Source organism: Mustela nigripes, chromosome 2 (assembly GCF_022355385.1).
Source record: "Mustela nigripes isolate SB6536 chromosome 2, MUSNIG.SB6536, whole genome shotgun sequence".
Taxonomy (NCBI): Eukaryota; Metazoa; Chordata; class Mammalia; order Carnivora; family Mustelidae; genus Mustela; species Mustela nigripes.
In genome coordinates, this window is record NC_081558.1 from 41,413,418 (window position 1) to 41,425,751 (window position 12,334).

The following is a 12,334-nucleotide window of genomic DNA, read 5'->3' on the forward strand; positions in this document are numbered from 1 at the left end:
GTGGTGTAACTAAAAAAAATTTCTGTATCTCCTTTCCTGTCAGCTACCATACTTACACTCAGAACATACTACAAGACTTCTGATACCAGAGGTATATATATCCACACCAAGGAACCCTCTGACACAAGTTGAATGTCCTGTAATTCAGTTCTGAAACTATCTGCCTGAACTCAGATGCCACGAGGGAAGAAGAGCTTAGTCCCAGAGGATCCTCTCCCCTACTTTAGATACCAATTACAAGGCTCAGACTGCTACCTGCACCTTTGACCAACTGGCTGTAAACCGGGGATCCCATGACCCACTGCTTAGGTTCAGTCATTTGCTAGCACGGCTCACAGAATTCAGGGCAACACTTACTGACATGCACCAGTGAACTATAAAGGATATAATAAAGGAGGAAGATTAACACCCGGATGAAGAGGTACTAGGAAGGGGTGTGCCACCCTCCCAGCACGTGGATGTGCTCGCCAACTTACGAAACCCCACACTTTTAGTATTTTAACAGACACTTCATCACACAGGTCCAATCAATTATGAATTCAGTCTCTAGCTCTTCTCCTCTTCTCAGAGAATGAGTGATAGAGCTAAAACTTCCAAGCTTCTAATCATGGTTCTTCTGCTGAAGAACCAGCCTTCATCCTCAAGCTGTTTCAAAGCCCACAGAGAGACACTTTATTAGAAGAAAAGCATTCCTATCACCCAGGAAATTCCAAGGGTTTTAGGAGCTCTGTGGCAGGACTCAGGAGCAGAAATCAACATATTCTATTATTTTACAATTAGGCTTTAGGACTTGAACAAATCTTTTTTCTGGCAGGGCACACAATTGAAGTCATAACATTATCCTTTTAAGTTGCCCATGATCCTAGTAGGTTGATATACCTGTGTGTACATACATTTAACATGAAATCTTTGTCAAATGAATACAACCGAGGTGTCCATCAGGCCATCTTTTGTTGTTTTTATTTTTTTCATTCAAAGAACACACCTTGATCTCTACTCTACACCCCTGACATCTTAGCTACACAGAATGAAGCTATTCCAAAGTCAGTGAAAACAGGTTTTCAAGGCCAACTGGCCTTGTGATTCTGGATTCACAGTTATGCGACCAGCTCCTGTCAGTCTGTGTGGCTCACCAACATTGAGTCATTTCTTAATGGTTCTCCTCAAAGTGAAGGTTCCTGCTTGAACTCTGTAATTCTTCCTCATACTGAACCATCACAAATGAGGAGGCTGAATGGGGCATAAGAAAATATTTGTATTTTGAGCACATAAAGATTTAGGCTTGAATCTAGTGTCCACACTAACCAGCTCAGGGACCCTGAGCAAGTCAATACAGTTTTCAAATCCATAGTCTGTGCATCTGTAAAATGAAAACTCTCACTGACAATGCCCAGAGCGATGCTGAGGATTAATGTGGATAAAGCTCTTGGCTTGACACAAAGGAGTACTTAGCAAATGTGACTTGTTTCAACCTCATAATAAATATGTCATGTTGAAAACCGACACCTGTATATGAAACCTTTGCCTTCCATGGAGTATTAACGACAAAATTATCATGGTCATATGTATCATTATGTATTTGACAGAAATAAACATCAATTTTAATTAAAATGATAATTTATAGGCTGAAGTAACTGTGTTCACTTTTTGGGAATGCCAGTAATAAAATTAGATCACAACAGAATTGAGAATGCAGAGTTACTCATAGAACAAACATTTCTCGAGCATCATATATGGGCCAGATATTTTTTTTAGGGACAATGTGTCAGAGCCACCAGTGATATAAATAGCAGGAAGAAAGTGGCACGACTTACCCCACCGACTTTTTCAAAGTGAGATCCATCTTTCTTGAAATCAGTGAGGGCCCCATTGAAATACCAGGTGAACATGATGTCTAACAGGGGGTCATGCTGCACTTGGCAGGGCAAAATGACACTTTCGCCAACAGAGACATCCATGTTGGATGGTGCCAAAGTGATTCTCGTTGGTTCTATTAAAAAAAGAAGAAAGGTTTAAGTAAAACATTAGCATTTTTATTTTGATGACATCATTTTCACAAACTGATCATTTAGGGTACATGAATAAAAGTTTCCAAGATTACTAGAGAAATTTTTATGCAGATCTGTAATACATGTCATCGGATCCACAAATTCTTGTTAAAAAGAATTAGGATATTTGAATTGATAGAATTTATCAGTTAAAAAATAAAGTCACCTGTAAACAAGAGTTGGAATATTACTACAAAATCAATATTAATGTAGTTTTATTGCTTTGTGAAATATGAGGTTAGAAATAGAAACCACTGAATTCTCATGGACTTTTAATGACTCAAAAATGCAAAAAAAATTTAAATAGACTCAAACGTTTGAAAGACCATATAAAAGACATATAGACCAGGTACTACGAGAGGGATGCTAAGTTAAAATGTTAATTAATGTGTTGCCCCCCTCCCGAGGGTGCCCATGTACGTTTCCTTTGCCCCATCCTCCTAACAGTCCTCCCATCTACTGTGAATTAAAATTCCTGTGGCCCCATTTTTCCATGGTTGCTTCTCATTTGTCGACTCCATGTTGCAGCAAGAGTCTTCGAGAGAATCATTTATGCATGTTGTCTACAATTCCTCTAGTAAATTCCTCTTTAATCCACTCCAGTTAGCCTCTGGCTCCTCGCAAGCCATTGGTTTTCGTGAAGGTTCCCAGTCATCACCCCGCTGCAAACCAATGGCACATTTTCCAATCTCATCTTACTTAATTGACCACTCAGCCGCATTTACTACCCTTGATCATTGTCTTCCTGTCAGTTCACTTTCTTTGCTTGATTTCTGGGACACCAAACTCTCTTTGTTTTCTAGAACCATCCGTGCCAGTCATTCCTTATCTGGTCCCTCTTCTCTTTCTAAATCTCATAATGTTAGACTGCCTCAAGCTCAGTCCTTGGTTTTTCCTCATTCTTTATCTTCACTCACTCCCTCAGTGATTTTAGTCATTCTTTGTTTTTCAAGTATATACCTATATGCTAACAACTCCCAAATGTTTATCTCCATCCTTCCTCTTTCTCCCCAAACCCAGATTCATATAACCAAATTCCTCTTTGGGAAACATACCTGGTTGGGTGTTATAATAGACATTACTGTTCACCGCAATTTCCTTAAACACATACAGTACGATTAAATTATCAACACTTTTGAATTCAGGCATAACCAAATGCTAATGCTTGGCCGAAGAAATATAAGATGGAGCTATGGGTGGCACTGACAGGCAGAAGCCTGGAGGAACTAAGAGACCATCTGATGTGTTTCTCCTCTTCCACTGCGATGGACAATGTGTCTGATGGTGGAGGCACTGGGACCCTTTATATCTGAATGAAGACAAGATAGCTGACCCACCATGGACTTGCTATATAAGCAAAAACGTCTGCTATTTTAACCCACTGAAAGGTTGGATTTATTGCTAATGCCAGAACACTGTGGTCTGCTTTACACAAATAGAGCCTAATGAACATTTCATACCTAACTCATCCAAACTGAACTTCGGTCTATCTTTTCCCAAATTTGTGCAACCTTCCCATCTGAGTTGTTTTGACGGTCATTCTTTCTGTTATTCGCCAGATGCCCTGCAACCATCCTTTTCTCCTTTTTCTTGGGCTTCACATTCAATTCATCATCAACTCCTATTGACTCTATAAGCAGAGCATTTACAGAATCTGATCCTTTCCCATCAATTCCTCTGCTGCTACTTTCCCTTGGGTCATTACCATCTCCAGCTTGGTTTGCAGCCATGGTATTCTGAGATCTCTTCCATTTCTACTCTTGATTCCCCACAGTGTGTTGTCATCAGAGCAGCTAGACTAAATCTTCACATCATGCCACTCCTCTGTTGATTTGCACCAGCCTCCACTTCTCACTTAACTGAAAGCTAAAGTCCTAACAAGGTCTACAAAGCTCCTCCATGACTGTCCCCAAGGAATCTATAAGTTAATTCCTCCATGTCCACACTTTGTCGAAACCTCTCTTTCTCACTGGGTCCATGCCAGTTATGGTGTTTCTGTCCCAGCTTACCTCTACCATACACTATTCCTTATTTTCTCAATTGTTTGCAATTTTTTCCTTCTAATAATTTCTTGTCTTTTATTCCTACTACATGTTTTTTTTCTACCTCTGGTAGAAGGTAAGGTTCATAAGGGCAGCATCTTTGCCATTTTTTGCCAACATAGGCTAAGCACCTGACACAGAGTAGGTATTCATTTTTTTTTCCTTGAATGAATAAGTAAACAACATATATCCGCAACTCTCTGTGACTCTCACTGATGGCAAAGATTATTCCATGGACTTAAATGTCTCCAGAAAATATCAATGATATTATGAAAGACCACATTCAAAAGATCTGACATAATAGAATACCATAAAATTTCATCATCAGCATATGCTATTTGTAATTCTTCTGCCCATCATACCAGCATATAACTAAAGCGTTCCCTGGTTCACACTGTGATATGTGAAGAAATATTAAGAGTTGTTCTCTTGACTTCCACCTGTTAAAAATAACAGTGGAAACAGGTTCTATACCTTCAAAGTGCACTGCATATTGTAAAAAATCTGTTCCCTTCCCTTGATCTTTATAACATACCGCAGTGTTCATCTCTACATAAGGTAATCTTTAAGAAATGTACCTACCCGTAACAACCAAGTGTGTTGTGCCATTTGCTTTTCCAAATTGGTTTTCTGCTATGCAGGTGTAAGTTCCAACATCAGCTTTAGTCACATTGGCTATTTTAAGTCCTCCATCTTTTAAAAAAGAAATTCTAAAGAAAAAACCAAATTAGACAAATAAATATATAATAGTCATTTTTCCTAAATAACAATTTTCAAATAGAACTATCACCTTAAACTAGGATTCCTATGGCTAGATAAACCAGTCATTAGCCTCTTTGGGAATAAACACTACTAAAATAAAATTTACATGCACATACACTCACACACACAACTGTAAGAGAAGATGCTCTACCAATTTGAACTTTTCTTGACATTTTTATGCAGCATTACTTAACCTCACTATTTAACATTATACCTACTTTCAGGGATGTCTTTATCAAATAAGTGTGAAATGCCTTCTAAAAATATATGGTGTGGTAGATTGTTCATGATGGGCTAACCTTATCAGCTTGGAGAAAAAAGAAAATAGACATGTCATGAATTCCCTTAATTTTGAAACAGTATATGAGAATTGAGAAACTCTCTTTCCTTTCATAACGAACTTGAAAGAATCACATTTGACCCAATATAAATTAAAATTTTATAAAATAACACCTTCATGGCCACTTGTGAGCTATTGCAAAGAATCGGCAGTACAAATGAACCTTACATTAGAGTTGCTGAGCATATGCTTAAAGTACTTAAAGCTTGTGTACCTAACTAATTAATTAAGGAGATACAAATGAGTGTCTCACATGTGCGAGGCATTATGGGACTCTCTGGGATTATAGTGTGAACAAGATAGAATATCTCCACCTTCATGGAATTAACAGTCTACTGAGCAACACAGACAATAAATAACCAAGTTCAGATATTTGAGAAGTACTCTGAAGGAAACAAACAGGGTGATATAATAAAGAGTAATAACTATAAGGAGTGTTTCCATGACAGGGTGCCTTAGAAATGCCTCTTAGAAGAGGTATCATTTGAAATGAGAAAGAATGAGAAAGAGTTTACCTATCATTAGTCAGATCCACAAATCTTAATGGCCCATCTTGTCTACCTGTAATTATTTCCCCTTTCCTTGAATTCCTAAAATCTTTAACTACTCATACCATACATTTAACACTTAGGATGCCTTTTATCTTGTATGATTCATATCTTTGGTATGTGAGTGTCAAATCTATCCAAAGACAAGGTCAACTTCTTTAAAAAGATTTCCAACCCCAGCATCAGCATGACATATGGAAGCCATGATTAATAAGTGTTTCCAACTTTAAGGCTCTACAACAGACAGGGAGGACACTAAGGGCATCAGACTATAGTGGACGATCTCAACTCAATTTCTAAGTATTATCCTGCTTGATGTAAGATTTGCAGGTGAGTATCAAAAGTGTGATTTGTCTGAGTTTATATATCAAAAATATACAAGATACTTATTTTATATTACACATCTGTATTTTTAATGTATTTTATATTACCTATGCATATATAGTCCTTTGATGACCTGTAATTCACTTTCACTCAAATCCTACTTCCATTTTCTGGAGGGAGAAAGTGGTATAATTAGAGCCAGCACACAGAGACCTGCTCATCATCCCAGGTAGATTATCCATGAAAGTCTGTTACTCATGTGATTTTTTTGCTTTGTTTTGTTTTAATCAAAAGGTGCTTTTATTTATTTATTTATTTATTTATTTATTTTTTATGTTCCAAGATTCATTGTTTATGCACCACATCCAGTGCTCCATGCAATATGTGACAAACAAAAGGGTTTGAGAACAATGGCCTAGAAAGCTAATCAGGGAACACAGAACATTTTGTTTTAATTTGAGGGGCAAAGTACAAGGGTTACAAATTCCAAGAACTTTTCTAGGTAGCTGTGAAAAAGGTGTAATATCTGATTCCCCTCATGGATCCTTGACCACTTCGATGGGTATGAAATACCTGCTGATTGATCTCTTTTCTCAAAGAGGTCATCAAAGAAAAATCTCTATACCTTAGCTTCTCAGAGAACAAAGATTTCCTTAGATAGTGTGCAGTAACAGCAGAAAGAGGAGACCCTGCAGAGGGACACATGCAAACCAAACACTCCACATACGGAGACTATTTTGAGAAACACGGGGAGCAACCTGAAAGAAATGGAAGTCTGATCATGTAATTCCGCAATTACCCCAATCCCAGCTTAGACGGCTTCTCTGGCATCACACCACCTACAGAAGAGTGATTACAGCCTAAGGCTGAGATGTATTTTCTCATCAGGACCCCACCTCTCTCTAATGTCCTGAAGCCACATGATTCTACCCCTTGTTCGCCTTTCCCCACTCACACATACTTTCTTTCAAATGCTTTTATGCTTCTTCTTGCCCTGGTGCCTTTGTGAACACTGTTCCCTACATCTGGTTAATGTGCACTCAACCTTCAGATTTTGGCCACTTCCCTGAACCACGGGTCAGAGGAGGTGTTCCTGTAAATGATGACACAACTTCTTTTTTTTTTTTTTTAAAGATTTATTTATTTATTTGACAGAGAGAGAAATCACAAGTAGGCAGAGAGGCAGGCAGAGAGAGAGGAGGAAGCAGGCTCCCCACTGAGCAGAGAGCCCGATGCGGGACTCAATCCCAGGACTCCGAGATCATGACCTGAGCCGAAGGCAGCAGCTTAACCCACTGAGCCACCCAGGCGCCCGGATGATACAACTTCTGTGTCTGCTTTATAACATTTGACAGCTGGCCCATTACACATTTGTGTGCTTATTTGACTAATTTTCTCCTCTAGTAAGCTCAGAGACTGTAAGCTCTCTGGAGGTAGGGAGGGTGTCTTGAGAGTGTCTGATTTACACATCACTAGATTTCTAGAGCCTTGAACCATTCCTGACAGAGTAAATGTTCAAAATTGATGCTTGCTGAATGAACAAAAGATTGTATGTCTCTAGAGAGTCACTACAGAAGAACAGGGATTAGCACTCAAGACAGGTTGCATGGCACTGAGGATTTTTTAAAATTTTTAATTTTTTTATTTATTTGACAGAGATCACAAGTAGGCAGAGAGGGAGGCGGGAAGAGAGGGAGAGGAAGAAGCAGGCTCCCCGCTGAGCAGAGAGTCCGATGTGGGGCTCTATGCCAGGACCCTGAGATCATGACCTAAGCCGAAGGCAGAGGCTTTAACCCATTGAGCCACCCAAGCACCCCCGGCACTGAGGATTTTAGAAATTATAAGAAAATAAATTCAGAATGTGTGCAGACTATTATGCACATATATGTGTATCTACATATACACATATATATGCCTATTTATGTGCCATATATAAATGTATCTATACATTCGCACATGTTTCTGCATAAGGTTGACCTGGGAAATAAGGGTTTGAACTGCATGATTTTTTAAATACAGTATTACAAATCTATTTTCTCTTTCTTATGATTTTCTTAACAAAATTTCCTTTTATCTAAAATACTTTATTATAATAATTTGTCTATAATACATACAACATACAAAATATATATTAATTGATCAAGCTATTGGTAAGGCTTCCAGTCAACAGTAGGCTCTTAGTTAAGTTTTCAGAGAATCAAAAGTTACACGGGATTTTCCGTTTTGCATGGGGTTGGCACACTTAACCTCCACGTTGTTCAAGGATCAACTCTGTAAATACATACGTGGAAAAAAAGAAAGCTGAGGCAATAGAAGTCAGGATGAAGAGAATTTAGAAATTCCTAGGATAAGAGGACTACAAATATACTTTCACTATGAAGAAAGAAGTTAAGAAACAGGGAGAGACTAAAAATAAAGGCAGGGAGATAGGGAAGGAGGAAGAGAGAGAGAGAGAGAGAGAGAGTGAGAGAAAAGTTACTGAGAAAAGTCTCTGAGTACAAACAAGTGCAATGCTCCTGACCCATTTTGCTTGCTAATCCTATCTGTAAAAATTTGGGGTCATGATCTTCAAAGAGGATAGGAATTGACCCATAGAATTGCTCAATCAATTTTACTTACCTTTATTAGTAAAAAAAATAAAAAATAAAAAAAGTATTGCAGGTTTACTGGAGTTTTATTTTTTATTTTTTATTATTTTTTTAAGATTTTATTTATTTATTTGACAGAGATCACAGGTGGGTAGAGAGGCTGGCAGAGAGAGAGAGAAAGAAAGAGAGAGAGAAGCAGGCTCCCCACCGAGCAGAGAGCCCCATGCGGGACTCGATCCCAGGACCCTGAGATCATGACCTGAGGTTAGGTAGCGGCTTAACCCACTGAGCCACCCAGGCACCCCTTTACTGGAGTTTTAAATATGTAAAGAAAGCAAGCTAGGAGACGGTTATCAGAAGGTCTTCAAGATACTTAAATAGTGAGGCAACCTCATCTGGTCTGAGATAGAGGCTGAAGGTGGGAACTGACTGCTTCCAAGATTAGCAAGCATGAAATCAAAGTAAAAATGTCTCTGGTTGACGGAACAAATATTCACCCAAAGCTCAGATCTTCTGATTTGGATATCACAGAACAGAGACAGGCAACTGCAGATACCTTCACATCCTATGAATTAGCCTAACAGCTAACCTTCCACAACAAATACAGAACTATTAGGGGTATTGGAAGAACGACAAAACCTTTAGGGCGTGAGGTTTAATAGCTATAAATGAGCAAACCTATCTTTATGATGATGCCAAGACGAGGAACAGCTTCAAAAACAAGGCTAACAACTTAGGAATCACATAGACCTCAAAACAAACATATTGACTCACAAAGAATGCCAACTCTGTACATTGTGAAATTTTGAGCTAATTGGGTATTTTCTTCCTAAATTGGTTCTTCCAGTAAGATCTAAGAGGCCCACAGGGCATTTCACACAACATAAAAATAAACAATATTCAGTAAATGGATGGAGTAATTGTTTCTCAAAAGAAAACCTTCAATAACCCATGCTTCCCTACAGAGATCCAAAGTGAAAATTTTATACTACTTCAGTATAAATGAAATTGCTTTCTAAGCTTTCTGGGAACACGTTTTGCTGCAAACGGATAGAGCTGAAAATGTAGATAACAATGAGTGTCTCTAAGTCTTGGCACAAAAAGTTAAACAAAGATTTATGAGATTAACATTCAGAAATGTGGGACTCTAGTTTCCTTTGAAAAATGTAGAATTTAAATCACTGTGGCATTTTTGACTCCTTGATTGGTTTTTACAATATGCCTTTATATATCTGCTTTTATCAGACTTTCCTTTCATAGTAAAAGAGGTTAATTATTTTACTTAACTCTGTGCAGTCTATGGTTAGTTTGGGATAAACTTAATTGCTCTAAGCTGCTCGAATGGTCCATTCTGTAATGCAGTGATGGCACTGAATTTATGGCTGTTAAGAAAAGTTGTTTGTTCAAAAAGTTGACTGTCATCTAGGCAACACTGACCTGTACCTTATGATGACACATAACCATTCATAATAACACAATATTTTTTCTTTAAGATTTTATTTATTTATTTGAGAGAGAGAGACAGTGAGAGAGAGCATGAGCGCAGAGAAGGTCAGAGGGAGAAGCAGACTCCCCATGGAGCTGGGAGCCCGATGTGGGATTCGATCCTGGGACTCTGGGATCATGACCTGAGCCGAAAGCAGTCGTCCAACCAACTGAGCCACCCAGGCATCCCCACAATATGTTTCAGAATGGGAACAGTGCGGTCTATTGTGCATGCAAGGCAGGATTTCTGAATATATTGTTTTACCCTTGCCTATGTTCTGAATATTACGGTAATTTATTCAACTTGAATTTTAACAAACACGCCGCAACTCTACATTTTCTCAGGAAGCACATCTCAGTGGAGATGAAATCACATGAGATCGTAATGATTAAACTGCTGTATAGAAAATAACAAGGCTATTTTGGACTTCACTTTCTGAGTACATATTCGAAGAGATGGATGCTTACAATTAGCCGTAAGAGAAAAGTACTCACAATGCATATATTACAAGATAAATAATGACAGTTAAGAAAAGCAAATATAAATTGATGAAAATGCATGAGAAAAGTAAGTGTCAGTGAGAAAGAGCACGGAGTGCTTGTTTTCGTTTGAGGCTCCCGCTCAGCCTCCAACGCTTGGTGAAAAGAACTTCTGCCCCCTGAGTTCTACGATAATGTACACACACTCTTTAGGAGAATTATATTCAAATTTTCATTCTTTTAGCTATACCATTTTGGGCTTTTGTCTTATCAGTTCAGCAGTGTTAGGTTAGTGATTTATTGGTTGGCAAATCTCCAAGGAAAAGAGAGGCAGACCAGAGAAGATTCAGCAGTTAATTATCCTATTTTTGAGTAAGCACTAGGATAATACCATGAGGCATTGTTACTTGGTTGGGACACAGATTACATGGAACAGGCATCTAAGGTCCTAGAGAGATGTACTTTTTCCATATCAATTAACATTTCTTCATATTCATAAGAAAAGAATCAATAACAGTAAAGGACATAATCATTACTTTTATAAAAAAAACCTTTCCAAAAGCATGTTTATCATGACAAATAAATCTGGAGTTCAGTTTCTTTTACAACAGGGATGTGATTGTTTTTTCTTCTAAAATGGACTCAAGCCGGGGCGCCTGGGTGGCTCAGTGGGTTAAGCTGCTGCCTTTGGCTCAGGTTGTGATCTCAGAGTCCTGGGATCCAGCCCCGCATGGGGCTCTCTGCTCAGCCGGGAGCCTGCTTCCCCTTCTCTCTCTGCCTGCTGCTCTGCCTCGCTGTGATCTCTTTCTCCGTCAAATAAATAAATAAAATCTTAAAAAAAAAAAAAAATGGACTCAAGCCAATAGAACAAAAGGCCCCTAAGAGGGGATTTCCAATTTGAATTATTATATAAAACTACTCATCTAAGTAATTCATGGGGCTGAGGTAATCCATTTGAAACATTTAAATCCTTATATAATAAAGTATCTGCAAAAATGATAAATATTCCTATGAATGAGGGAGTAAACCAAACAAGACAAACAAACAACTCTCTAACGCCTCATGTATTTAAAAGAAAACCTCAAAGGGAATAGTTATTAAGGTTCAAAGCGGGGCCATATGTGACAATATTCTTTCCTGCTTGAGAGAGAGAGAGAGACTTGTAAGTGAAATCAATGAGCATCACAATGTCAGTTCTACTGCTTATACTATACATAAAGCTGATTTAAAACTGCTTAAGTGAGTAGTATGGTTTTTTGATATTTCATCCCTGAATTAGACAGACTTAAGTACACTGGCTCAAGTTACAACCAGGCCCTTCCTGTAAGGGCGAGGTCTCCTACTGGTAAAGAGAACATCGAAATACATTCATTCTCTACAGGAAGGCAGACACTAAAGAGAAAGAGAAGAATCCTGATGCAGAGCTCCATCTCAGGACTCTGAGATCCTGACCTGAGCCCAAATCAGAGACCAATGCTTAACCGACTTAGCCACCAAGGAACCCCTGGTAACCACACTTTGAGTAATGGTATTCTAAACTCTGCCTATTGGATTCTCCCTCTTTCAACTTTCATTTGTGAAACAAGAACAAAAATGATGCTTAGTTCATTCTTTCTAGTACTTTCTCTGAGAATATGGTCCGGTCCCTTCTGCCAGGACTTCTGGAGCCACTTAGCTTTCTGTCCATCCCTGAGTCAGTTTCTGCAACTTATCTAAT

General features: G+C 38.5%; 1 protein-coding gene across 1 annotated transcript in view; it reads right to left on the bottom strand.

Annotated features, from left to right (window-relative positions):
• CNTN3 (contactin 3) overlaps window positions 1-12,334 on the bottom strand; it is a 338,845-nt gene that overhangs the window by 64,388 nt on the left and 262,123 nt on the right. Inside the window, exons 12-13 of the mRNA XM_059390166.1 lie at window positions 4,673-4,800; window positions 1,815-1,990 (exon numbers count right to left, since the gene is read on the bottom strand). Coding sequence (XP_059246149.1) covers window positions 1,815-1,990; window positions 4,673-4,800 — 304 coding nt within the window. The remainder of the gene's footprint in view (window positions 1-1,814; window positions 1,991-4,672; window positions 4,801-12,334) is intronic.